Source organism: Ochlerotatus camptorhynchus, unplaced genomic scaffold (genome assembly GCF_037179485.1).
Source record: "Ochlerotatus camptorhynchus isolate MF236.1 unplaced genomic scaffold, CSIRO-AGI_Acam_v1.1 ptg000370l, whole genome shotgun sequence".
Lineage (NCBI taxonomy): Eukaryota > Metazoa > Arthropoda > Insecta > Diptera > Culicidae > Ochlerotatus > Ochlerotatus camptorhynchus.
The window spans coordinates 1624637-1637315 of record NW_027040858.1 but is presented as its reverse complement, the minus strand read 5'-3'; the positions used below and the strand labels follow the sequence as shown (position 1 = coordinate 1637315).

Below are 12679 nucleotides of genomic sequence, written 5' to 3'. Positions count from 1 at the left end.
AAAGCTGCAGGCAGAAGTTTCTGCTTTGTATCGGAAAATGGATTCAACGTTTTTAAAATAATGGAAATTATGTATAGAATTGCCATGAAAAACACAAATTCAACTGATATGAACCTTCAAACCAGTACAATTCATGAACTGCAATCTCTACCAAATGATTTTTTTCATTGTCCGGCCTTCAAAACAAGCATTATAAAGAAATTCGTTTCGTTTAGCATTAAGACAAGGCATCCAAGAAAAACACGCAAAAAAAAAGTTTGATAGCAGAAGCATGGTTTGTTGATTGACGCGAGAATAAATAATATAAATATTAAAATTAATTTGAACTTTGCTTTCCTCGACGCTTTCCTTTCATATCGTTCAGTGTAAGGGTTTCCTTATAAATGATGTGCGGAATTCGGACTCGCTGCGGAGAATACTTCGCTGAAGTTCCCCAAGCCAACGCGTACTTGAACTGATCCGACAAGGTACGTAAAAAACCTTTAATAAATAGTTACAATATTGTCAATCTTTTTGTACACGTAGATGCACGGCAAGTAGAACCGGTTGCCCGAAACTCCGTCGATCAACTCATCCTCGGTGCAGTCCTCCTGGAACAGCACATCCGCGTTGAAAATCCTAATCGTGTTCAAAATCGTTTGCACCATCTTCTCGTTGCATCTCGCCATCGGACAGGTTGAATTGAAGCTCACGCCACCGCCCTTCTTGATCTTGAAGTAGATCAACGCAATCACCAGATTTCAGCACATCGAACCCTTTATCCTTTTCGCCCTTCTTCGACGGTTCCAGCAGTTGCGACCGGTATTTGGCAAACTTCGCCTTCAGCAATCCCAAATGGTACTCGGTGGCTGCGGAGAAAGTCAAATCATCCGGTAAACATCCAAAATGAATACAAAAACTGTTTGGTTACCTACCTTTATTCCTTTGAGTTCTGGCGATTTCCTTCTGGACATTGGAGATTTTTTTCCAGGATATCCATGATGGATCGACAAACTAGTGGACGACTACACAGGAAAAACGGAACTGAAAAATCGAATTCTCGGTTTTTGATGCGACGAAATTACGGCAAGTGTCCAAAAGTTTCAGTGGCGGAACCGTTGGCACTTTATATTATCATCGTTTTGCTGTTCCTGATGCTGATCATCATATCCTTATGCTCATACGCTTAGTTTCGAAAGAAAAGGAAGATTTCAGATTTTCGTTTTTTTTTTCGACGTCAAACGTAGAAAAAGGGCAATATGAGAATCAGCACCAGAAACGACAAAATGACGTTGGAACTGATGGACACTTACCTGCATGGGCTTCCGGATCCTGGACTCCGATGCAGACACATACAGATCTTTCTTCTTCAAGATCCGTAGCTGGAGCAGCTCAAGAAAACTCTGCAGAATGTAAACAAGGCAGAACACGCTACGAATCATTTACGCGAATTAATTGAGTTTGCCGGATTAAACCTCAACAGTTAGTAAAAGTTATCTAAATATGAGTAAAATAAATGTATAAAAAGTTAAAATTTATTTATATTTGATTTTACACGCAGTTTACTCATATTATGAGCATGGCCCGCATAAACAATAACCATAAGAAGCGCCTAACCACCAATTCCAGATATCATCCCAACTTTATGTGGTATGGTCGTACTATCTATGATATCGTTAGTGTATGGTACCCGTTTATTAGGGCTGCGCTCTGTCCGTTATGTATTGGAAAACTCATATTTAAGTATGTGGTTTTTATCGTGTAGCACATAGCCGTTGTGGTATGGATTGTCCACGCATGTGAACAAAAACAAACAACTATACTTTTGGTCATGAAATGAAACACATAAATACATAACACAAAAAAATTAACATTTAAATAACATTCTGTAATCCTGGCATCACTGGACGAGTCCGTCAAGCATCATGCGAAAAGTTTCCATGGGCATACATCAACATTATTAAGAAGAGTAAGAAGCTCGATTGTCGGGTCCCGTCCCAGTGGAGAACAACTGGTGCGCGTTCAGAAATAACGTCAAATGGAACTCGAAAGAAGAAAACATATTGCGCACAAACACCTGGAAAATCCGGAGTGGTCCGGTTCCAAGTTGGCTTAAGTGCTGAAGATGCCGAAAACAACAGTTTGTCGAGTGCTCAAAACCTAGAAGGAAACCCTGAGTGTGGAAAGAAATCAGCGGACCTACGAAAAAACTGGAACCAGGGATCGTCAGCTACGCAGCAAGGTGTTGAGGTGCGTTAAAGCCAACCCCGGTCTTTAGATCCGAGATGTGACCAGAAGGTAAAACGCCAACTTTCAAACGGTGCGGATCATCCTTGCCAGGGAAGGATAAAAGTCGTACAAAGCCAGTAAACATCCCAACCGTGTTTTGACGAAACACACGGGCTGCACTTTGATCGATGACGAAACATACGTCAAACTCGATTTTAAGCAGCTTCCTAGACAAAAGTTTTACATCGCGACTGGACGTGGGGATGTCCCGAGAAGATTCAAGTGGCAAACATACTTTTGAATATAAAAACCAATAAATGATCCATAAATTATTGGAAACCGTTCCATAAAAAACATCCAAATGATCCATAAAACATCGGAGAAGATCCCTAAAAAAGTGTGGATGATCCATAAAAAATATCAATATTATTAATATTTTATGTGAAATTTAGCAACACAATTGTAAAAATGTATCACTAAATTTCTAAAGAATGAGCATTGAAATTGTACGAATTACCCATAAACATATTGCAATTGATCCATAACACATTCAGCAGTGAACCTTAAACTAAAGAAAGTGATCCATAGAAAATCAAGTTTGCACACCTAAAAATATAGCCATGTTCGGATTAATGAAACCAATTTCCTTTTAGCAGTCTCGTTTTGGACTGCTTGAAGCTGAAATAGGTTTTATTAAACTAATATAAAGTCTAAACCAATCTTAATTCTTACAATAAAACCTATTTCAGCTTCAAGCTGTCCAAAACGAGACTGCTCTGAGGAATTAGCTTTTATTAATCCGAACATTCTTGAAGAACAACATCGGATATAACCTCAAAATGTCAGAGGAATCAACATCACCGTTGAGTGAAGAATAGAACAGCCATGACCACGTAGATGATATGGTCCAGTGTGATGTCTGCGATGTTCTGGACACATTATAGTTGTGCTGGTAAGACAGCAGCTATAAAGGAGGTTCCGTAGACGTGCTCAAAGTGCACAAATATGCTGAAGGTGCCGAAAGGAACCAAGAAGTCTGTCCCAAAGAAACCACCTAGCAGAAAGAATAGTGCGAGGAATGATGCCGGATCCAAATCTGGAAAAGGAAGTACCAATGAGGTCAGTCTGGAGGAATCCCTAGACCAGTTGCAGCAGGAGAAAAGTGCAACTAAGGAGAAAGCGCTGGAGGAAGAGAAATTCCTTCATGAAAAGCGATAGGAGGCTGTGCGGGAGATTTTTCAAACCTAGAGTTATCTTCCGTCACTATTTCAACAAAGATTTGACTAGATTAGGGATTTAGGGATTCAATTATTATTATAGTGAAGCAAACGTGACGTCTGTCATTTCTGACACCGACCGTTACCGTAGCTCTCCGAATCTCCCACAGGGTTGTCGCTGGGTTTGGCGGTACAGGGTTATCCCGATATTCCGAACAGTCATGATCCATAAATTAGACGTATATTATTCACTTTTGGACACTATATTATTAATTTTGATCCATAAATCTCTACCTAATATATACGAAAGTGTACCAAAAGCGTGTTTCGCAGTTGGATGTGGTGAAATTCGTGCATTCCCGGTTTATTGTGGAAATTCCGTATCACCGTATTACCCACCGATTCCTTTTTTTGCCGTTCGACGACGACGGGTGGGCTTTCGCGAGAGTGACGTTTATTGGATCCGTTTCTTTGCACGGATGTTTTTTGTAACTAGCGTAAGTGAGCCTGCGATTGCCTCCCGGGAGGCCGGTTCACCGTGTTCGGATGTCACGCTTTCATCGTGTAGTTCTATCGAGAGTCTCGTCACCGTGTGCGAATTTGAACACGGGTCCGGTTGGCAAATTAGCCGGGCAAAGTGCTGATAATGTGTCCGTCGCGAGTTTTGGTGGTGATTCGGCGGTCGACGTGAATCAGCGAGTTTACGGCTTACAAAAGTGATCGTTTGATGGTCAGTGTAATGCTGCGGATACACTTGTATGGCAAACTTTAAACATGAGCATTATGTATATAATAAATCATGAACACATCCCTGATTTGGTTCTGATTTCGGCGTTGGTCGCGAGATGATTCGGCCGGTGAGGAGCTGGCGTCGCGAGTGATTGGTGATGGAAAGTGGATGCAGTCCTTTATTCTCTGCTGAATCCCTCTAGAGTGTATTTCGTGATTGATGGGGTTTGCTCTGCTGTGTGAGAACCGAAAGGCGAGAGTGCTGTTTTTAACACCGGTTGAAAAAGTAGCGGCAGCATATCTATTGGAGCTCTTCGAAATCATCGTGATGTCATGGATTCCTTTGCAACATATCGGGTGAGATCTTTCCTTTATTTTTCTCGTAATCCCATTTTATTGTTAGTCATGTTAGTTATACATCACACTTTACACTTTACATTTACATCCTTACATTATTAGTAATTAGAGATAAAAATATATATTTGCTTAACATAACCTTGAAATTTCAGTGCCACATCCACTTGATATTGTGAGCTGAGGAAACCTAGAGCTGCATCTTATTATACACTGTAAATGGCGAGTACCCATTAATGGGTGAAAAAGTACCCATTTTGTGGTAGTGTATGGACCTGTCAAAAAATGCGTAAATGAAAATTTCAAATAGTGGATACTTTTTCGCCCATTTCCGAAACCTGTTCAGGGATCAAAAATGGGTACATATTTACCCATTATTGGGTGAAAAATATCTTTGTTGCACCATAACGTTGCTGACATACTTGGTTTACATTTTCGAGTGCATTTGTTCCGAAAACTACAAAAAGTGATATATATAAATAGTTTAAAGAATGGTGATAGCTTCAAAAAGCTTCAAGGTAAGAAATGCTATATGATTTGAATGATTTCTCAGCTTATAACGTTTTTAAAAGCATATTTGTTTCATTCCACAAATTTGAGTCCCATAAATACATTTTAAAAATTGGGTCCTTTTTTACCCAGTTACGGAAAACAATGCGTTCTGGAAATGGGTAAAAAGTACCCCATGATTTGACGTATGACGTTTTACCCATTTTATGAGTTTACCTACTTTACCGCGAAATTGGCAATTTTTCACCCATTAATGGGTACTTTCCAGTTACAGTGTATGTAAAATAATTATTATGTTCATTGCAGAATATCAACTATTTTATCTATATAAATTTATATTCATTATTTCATATTTAATGTTTTGATATATTTCATTTCTCCATTACATATATTTTCATTTTATAAATAAATACTGGGTTGGGAAGGAGCATCAGGGTATCATTTGAACTGGGACTGGACGATGGAGTGGTATGACAACCGGAGTCTAGGAGGGAATAAACAATATCATTTTCTTTATCCTACCGATTCGATTGTGGTGGTGTTAATTCTACTTCAACAGTTTCAGTGAGATTGACGCGCCCTTCTTTACAAACCATCCTGTAGGAAGCTTAATAAGTATTGCGAATTGTGTTATTCGATTTGTTTTGGAAGGAGATTCTTAAATTCCCGTGGATTTCGTGTAAATGTCTTTGCTTACGGGTCCGCACCTCCGTTTTTGGCCCTTCATACAGCGATATTGTGAATTCAGATCGGTAGCTCAAATTGATCTTGCTATTAAGTGGAGCTGCATACAAGACAAGATCTTTGAAGGGATGGTGGCTACCTTACATACATACATACATACATACAATATGAACTGTATTACCTTATCGTTACTTCAGATGCAAATTGCCATAAATTTTCTTTGCATCATACATACATTGACAGTTATTTAAAAAAAAAAAATGTTGACCAACTTAAATTCAATTGTGAATCAAGACGGCTTATGAGAAAAAAAAATGCTGAAAATAGGTCCTGGTAAGTTGTGAATAGCCTCGTGCGATATAAATCCACAGTGCACAAGCGGTTGAAAAAATCCACATTTCAAAAGCAAAGCGGAACACCTATCATATTATTCTCAGAACGCACCGCTACATTGTCAGGCACTAATGCGTCACCTTTGCACCATATGTCGGAACGAGGCATAGCTTTCAAGCGAATCGCCATGTCCTTGCACCGCACCTCACCCTTGGATGTGCCAAGGATATAGCATTTCAAGGAATAACTATCACTTTCGTGGGAAAATATCTTCATCACCACCCTATGTTGCTTCAACATTGAACAACGGTGCAAGTTTTGCACTCTGTTCGATATCGGTCAATACCGATTGGGCGGTGGCAATGATAATTATAGGGCAATTATATTGACGTTGGGGGAGGAGGATGAGCCCCGGCCGGTCAGCTTAGGAAGACCGCGTGTAAGATTTCACTGCATGGCTTCCATGAAAGTGCATTTTCAAGCACGGTTAGGTGCGTTCGATACGGGGTCGTCGATGGACGCAAGCGTACAGTGATGTGGCCGTAAAGCACACCATGCTGAGAGCGGTGGGTTCTAATTCATGTATGATGTATGGGAGCTTTTTCAGGCAGGAATTGGTAGCTCTAAGTCTCAAATAACAATTAGAATGTTCTCGATGGAGTTGAGCTAAGACCTACGTGATAAGTCAGAAAGAGAAAAAAAAACAAGAAGAAGAACAAGAGGCGTTCGATGAGCGCTTAGACACATGACGCTGTTCTCAGAGGTTTCTTTCGCCACCCTTCTATAATTGGTAGGGGGTTATCCCCGAGCGTTGAGGTTGAAAATTGAACTTGAAAACACTGGAAAAATCTGAATCGATCCACCTATGGAGGGATCCGAATCGTTTTCCACATAATAGCTGTAGCGGAAATCGTGGAGTTGGTCATCAGGCCGAATGGTTTCCAGCTTACCCAGACTTTCATCACTTATATTTTTTTTCAGACTATTTGGACTTGGAAAGCGTTTTGAGATTCTCAGTCTACGATTTTTGATTTTTACGGAATTGAAGAAATTTCTTACATTCCTGAAAATTTGGAAAGTTTAAATTTATCAAGGAATTAAAATGCATTGTTTTTAAGTATTTTTCTTCTTCTTTCAAATGTTCGAGTTTTACTGGTTTTTCTTTGTTTTTTTTTTGGCATCACGATAAAAAAGCTTAGTTCATAGAACAGAGTGTTAATTAATGAAACTTTTTTAGAGTACGCGAACCTTGAAGAAATCTTCGAGAAACTTCGTTGAATATTTTAATGCGAATTCATCGAGTTTCACGGATATAAATTAAGGTTTTAATAAAGTCCTCTGGATATGTTTTCAGATGACCAACTATTATTCAGAAGATCTGCAACTGTTCAACAAATGACGTATCCAGATATTCTCCCAAGATTGATGGTTAGCAGATGATCATAAATTTCAAGTAATGCCTCTGGTCCTTAGATCTGGTTTTGACTGTAGTATTGATATTTCGGTATGGCTCTAGTTCGGTTTTTCAAACCTCAACATCAAGATGAAGATCTGAGGATCTTAAATTAATAAAAAAAATTTAATGCAATTTCTCAGATATTTCGGGAATTATTCAAATGATCTCCAGCTAATCGAAAATTTGAGTCATTCATGTGGTCAATACATGATTAGCTTGGCATTCTTTTAAAAAAATTAATGGATATTAATTCATAATCAACATTTTTTAAGAAAAAGTTACGAATACAACCTACTTCTACCTACTACTACCTACTACTACATACTACTACCTACTACTAGCTATTACTAAATAAGCGACGAACCAGCCAGTGACTGAAAGTCACTCTAATAAAGAAAAACAAAACCTACTACTACATACTACTACCTACTACTACATACTACTACCTACTACATACTACCTACTACTGCCTACTACTACCTACTACTACCTACTACTACCTACTACTACCTACTACTACCTACTACTACCTACTACTACATACTACTACCTACTACTACCTACTACTACCTACTACTACCTACTACTACCTACTACTACCTACTACTACCTACTACTACATACTACTACATACTACTACCTACTAATACCTACTACTACCTACTACTACCTACTACTACCTACTACTACCTGCTACTACCTACTACTACCTACTACTACCTACTACTACATACTACTACCTACTACTACATACTACTACCTACTACTACATACTACTACCTACTACTACCTACTACTACCTACTACTACCTACTACTACCTACTACTACCTACTACTACCTACTACTACCTACTACTACCTACTACTACCTACTACTACCTACTACTACCTACTACTACCTACTACTACCTACTACTACCTACTACTACCTACTACTACCTACTACTACCTACTACTACCTACTACTACCTACTACTACCTACTACTACCTACTACTACCTACTACTACCTACTACTACCTACTACTACCTACTACTACCTACTACTACCTACTACTACCTACTACTACCTACTACTACCTACTACTACCTACTACTACCTACTACTACCTACTACTACCTACTACTACCTACTACTACCTACTACTACCTACTACTACCTACTACTACCTACTACTACCTACTACTACCTACTACTACCTACTACTACCTACTACTACCTACTACTACCTACTACTACCTACTACTACCTACTACTACCTACTACTACCTATTACTACCTACTACTACATACCACCTACTGCAGACTTCATGCTACTACCCAGCACCTACTGCAGACTTCACACTACTACCTACTACCTGCAACAAACTACATACAACAAACTACCTACAACAAACTACATACAACAAACTACATACAACAGACTACCTACTACCTACTACCTACTATCTACTATCTACTATATATTACATCTATCTATTACACACTACCTACTACCTACTATCTATTACCTACTACTAGTACCTACTACTATATACTAGTACCTACTACTATATACTACTATATACTACTAGCTATTACATACTACATACTACCCACTACTACCTATTACATATTACTCCATACTACCCACTACTCCATACTACCCACTACTACCTACTACGTACTACCTACTATTACACACTACCTACTATTACACACTACCTACTATTGCATACTACTACATACTACATACTACATACTACATACTACTACATACTACTACCTACTACTACCTACTACTACCTACTACTACCTACTACTACCTACTACTACCTACTACTTCCTACTACTACCTACTAATACCTACTAATACCTACTACTACCTACTACTACCTACTACTACCTACTACTACCTACTATTACCTACTACTACCTACTACTACCTACTACTACCTACTATTACCTACTACTACCTACTACTACATACCACCTACTGCAGACTTCATGCTACTACCCAGCACCTACTGCAGACTTCACACTACTACCTACTACCTGCAACAAACTACATACAACAAACTACCTACAACAAACTACATACAACAAACTACATACAACAAACTACATACAACAAACTACATACAACAAACTACATACAACAGACTACATACAACAAACTACATACAACAGACTACCTACTACCTACTACCTACTATCTACTATCTACTATATATTACATCTATCTATTACACACTACCTACTACCTACTATCTATTACCTACTACTAGTACCTACTACTATATACTAGTACCTACTACTATATACTACTATATACTACTAGCTATTACATACTACATACTACCCACTACTACCTATTACATATTACTCCATACTACCCACTACTCCATACTACCCACTACTACCTACTACGTACTACCTACTATTACACACTACCTCCTATTACACACTACCTACTATTACACACTACCTACTATTACACACTACCTACTATTGCATACTACTACATACTACATACTACATACTACATACTACATACTACTACATACTACATACTATTACATGCTACCTACTACCTACTACATTTCATTTGTTTGCTGAGATTCAGCTAAGCATTATCCGAGACTCAGCAATCAAATGTCACTTTTGCTGAGATCTCAGTGAAACTTTTTTTGCCAAGATTTGCACAGCCGAAGTCGGTAGAAAAAACTAAGTGTGTACTACCTACTACCACATACTACTACCTACTACTACCTACTACTACCTACTACTACCTACTACTACATAAGATTACCTACTACCTACGACTACCTACTATTACCTACTACTCTGTTGCTTATTACTTACCATGAAGACAGGTTAATCAAATTTTTCCTTAGAGTGTTGTGGTTTTGAGATGCTCGATGACCCTGGAGGGATCGTTTTTGCTTAATGAGCAGAAAATCATGGGATGCAATCCAAGCTGCATCACATCAAACATATCGCCGTAGCCGGTCGACAATAAGTCGTAGTCGTCCTGCGTCGCTACATTCAGCATAAGTTTACCAAAACGAACCCTGCTGCATACCCTACCCCATACATTCAAAATCCCAGTGATTTCTCGCGGAAGTGCAGAAGTGTTCTCGGCTTCCTTCAAAGCGAGTATCACGCCATCACATTCCTTTACACTCCTTAGTTGACCTGCATTCGGGCACGGCAGGCGCTGGTACTGCTTAGCATCGGGTCATCAGTTTTTAAACATTGAGGATGTAGAGGAAATGGCTCTAATGTTGGCCTATGGATCTAACATTGGGCCCATCGCTAAAAATCTGCTATTGATGAATTGTATCTAGATGAACGCGTCATTGGGACGGTACTAATGGATATTTTTGGTCGATTGCTGAATTTATGTATGGGCCCAAATTAGGGACACTTAGGCCGACATTACATACATTTCCCCTATGTTAGTCCCAAACAGCATCTGTTGGTTCTCTGTGGAAGTAGGCTGTGCGTTTAAACAAACATGACATTCGTTTTTACCACGTTTATTTTCAATTGCTTATCCGGTCAAAATGGCTGAAACTAATAGCGAATTCGTTTATTATTCAGTTCCAACCTGGATCGGGTATCAAGATTGGGTCTGCTTGTTTTCTGACAAACATCAGTTTGCTCGTTTGTTTTTAAAACCTAGCTCAGGTTGAGGTTCGCACTGACAAAAAGTTCGGTTTCGCACATAATAACTAAAGTTTGAAGAGAGTGAAAAACGTACGAGTGCTGCATTGCGTCCCCGAACGCATACTGGTTCTACGTCCCTGCGGCTTGCAGTTGACAAGCGGTTTCGAAAGTGAGAAGGAACCTTCATCGGACGTCCCATCGTTTTCGTGATCGCGTCAAGGAGATGCAAGTTGCAGTGCTAAACCTAATACTGGGTCCCTTACACTTGGAGCAATCGGCTATTGATCTCCGTAAGGCGGACCGTCTATGATCGGAACTGACAGAGCTGCTTGCTAAGGATTCACTTGGACTGATTTGGTGAGATTGTTCCTTTTTTTAATTTCTATGAATCCGTAGCATTTGGAATCATTTGATTCGGATGAGACTCCGAGATCACATGGTACGAGTGATCATATAAAGTGAATACATCTACATATGTCAGTTACGATGAGGAACGAATCATGGAACTGAATGTTGGCTGGCTGATCCTCGGGCTGATCAACGAAGTAGTGAAGCGTTACGGAATCAAACATGCTAAACCGACCACTGATAAAACTACTACAACCAGATGGTGGCCTTTGTATGGACTAAAAGCTAAAAGCTGCGTTCGGATCAGTTCTACGAGAATGATTGCAAACATAGCGATGTTTAAATGCTAACCAAACTGCTCCAATCGCTGGGCACCATGGAAAACATCTGTCTCTTTACACTTCGCCGGGACTTCTTCTCTGCCGGGATTTCTATTTCAAGCCACCAGGGTCATGTCTAAGAGCTAAACCTATCCTTCTACCAACTCACCGATGTCAACTTTCAGGAGCTCACCTTCAAGCCCAACAACTGACCAATCAACATTTTACAATTCCACTTAACCTCCTTCGGCTGTGATTTCAGCTCCGTCACGAATCTCCCCACCACAAATGGATCTATCAACACCTTCAACGTTCCTTTAACTTCCTCCTTCAGGGTTTCAATCTCTCCACTAACCAACTCACTAGTCACATTCTGAATCGGCATTATGACCAGTAGCAGTCCCTTCATGGTCATCTTTTCAATCAGCTTCCGGAACGCTGCCACCCCCTTCCTGTGTGTACCAACCCTTTGGTTAAAGTATAGACATGACAGTTGCCAGTATGCAATCTCCGAACTACTCCATTACAAACGCAATGCAACGCAACGCAACATCATCTGTTGGTTTTATGAAATAACAGCTGATCCAGAAAGCAGTAACAAAGTAGCAACCGTGGGCGGTCAATAATAAACGGTCACGAATAAAATATGCCATTACAATTATTTCTCTTCTTTCAAAAGCTCCTCCTTCTTTTCTCACACCAATCTATATGCTTTGGATTTATTTCGGCAATGAAGAAATTTTATATTTCTACGCAATCGCATTATTTCTCATTCCTTTACTAACTGATTTTTCTTTTGTTATACCAAACTATTTGGCTGACTGATAGTTTACATTGGGTAATAATTTATATACTTGTTTTTATTTTT

The 12679-nt window shown here is 39.3% G+C and overlaps 1 protein-coding gene across 1 annotated transcript; it reads right to left on the bottom strand.

The window, feature by feature from the left end:
* Positions 1–482: 482 nt before the first annotated feature.
* Positions 483–12226, bottom strand: LOC135710042 (uncharacterized GTP-binding protein C02F5.3-like). The gene is made up of 3 exons (XM_065232493.1): positions 12005–12226; positions 1293–1382; positions 483–710 (listed from the first exon to the last, which is right to left on the bottom strand). The coding sequence occupies exons 1-3, from the start codon at positions 12224–12226 to the stop codon at positions 483–485; spliced, it is 540 nt and encodes a 179-aa protein (XP_065088565.1).
* Between the last annotated feature and the right edge of the window lie 453 nt (positions 12227–12679).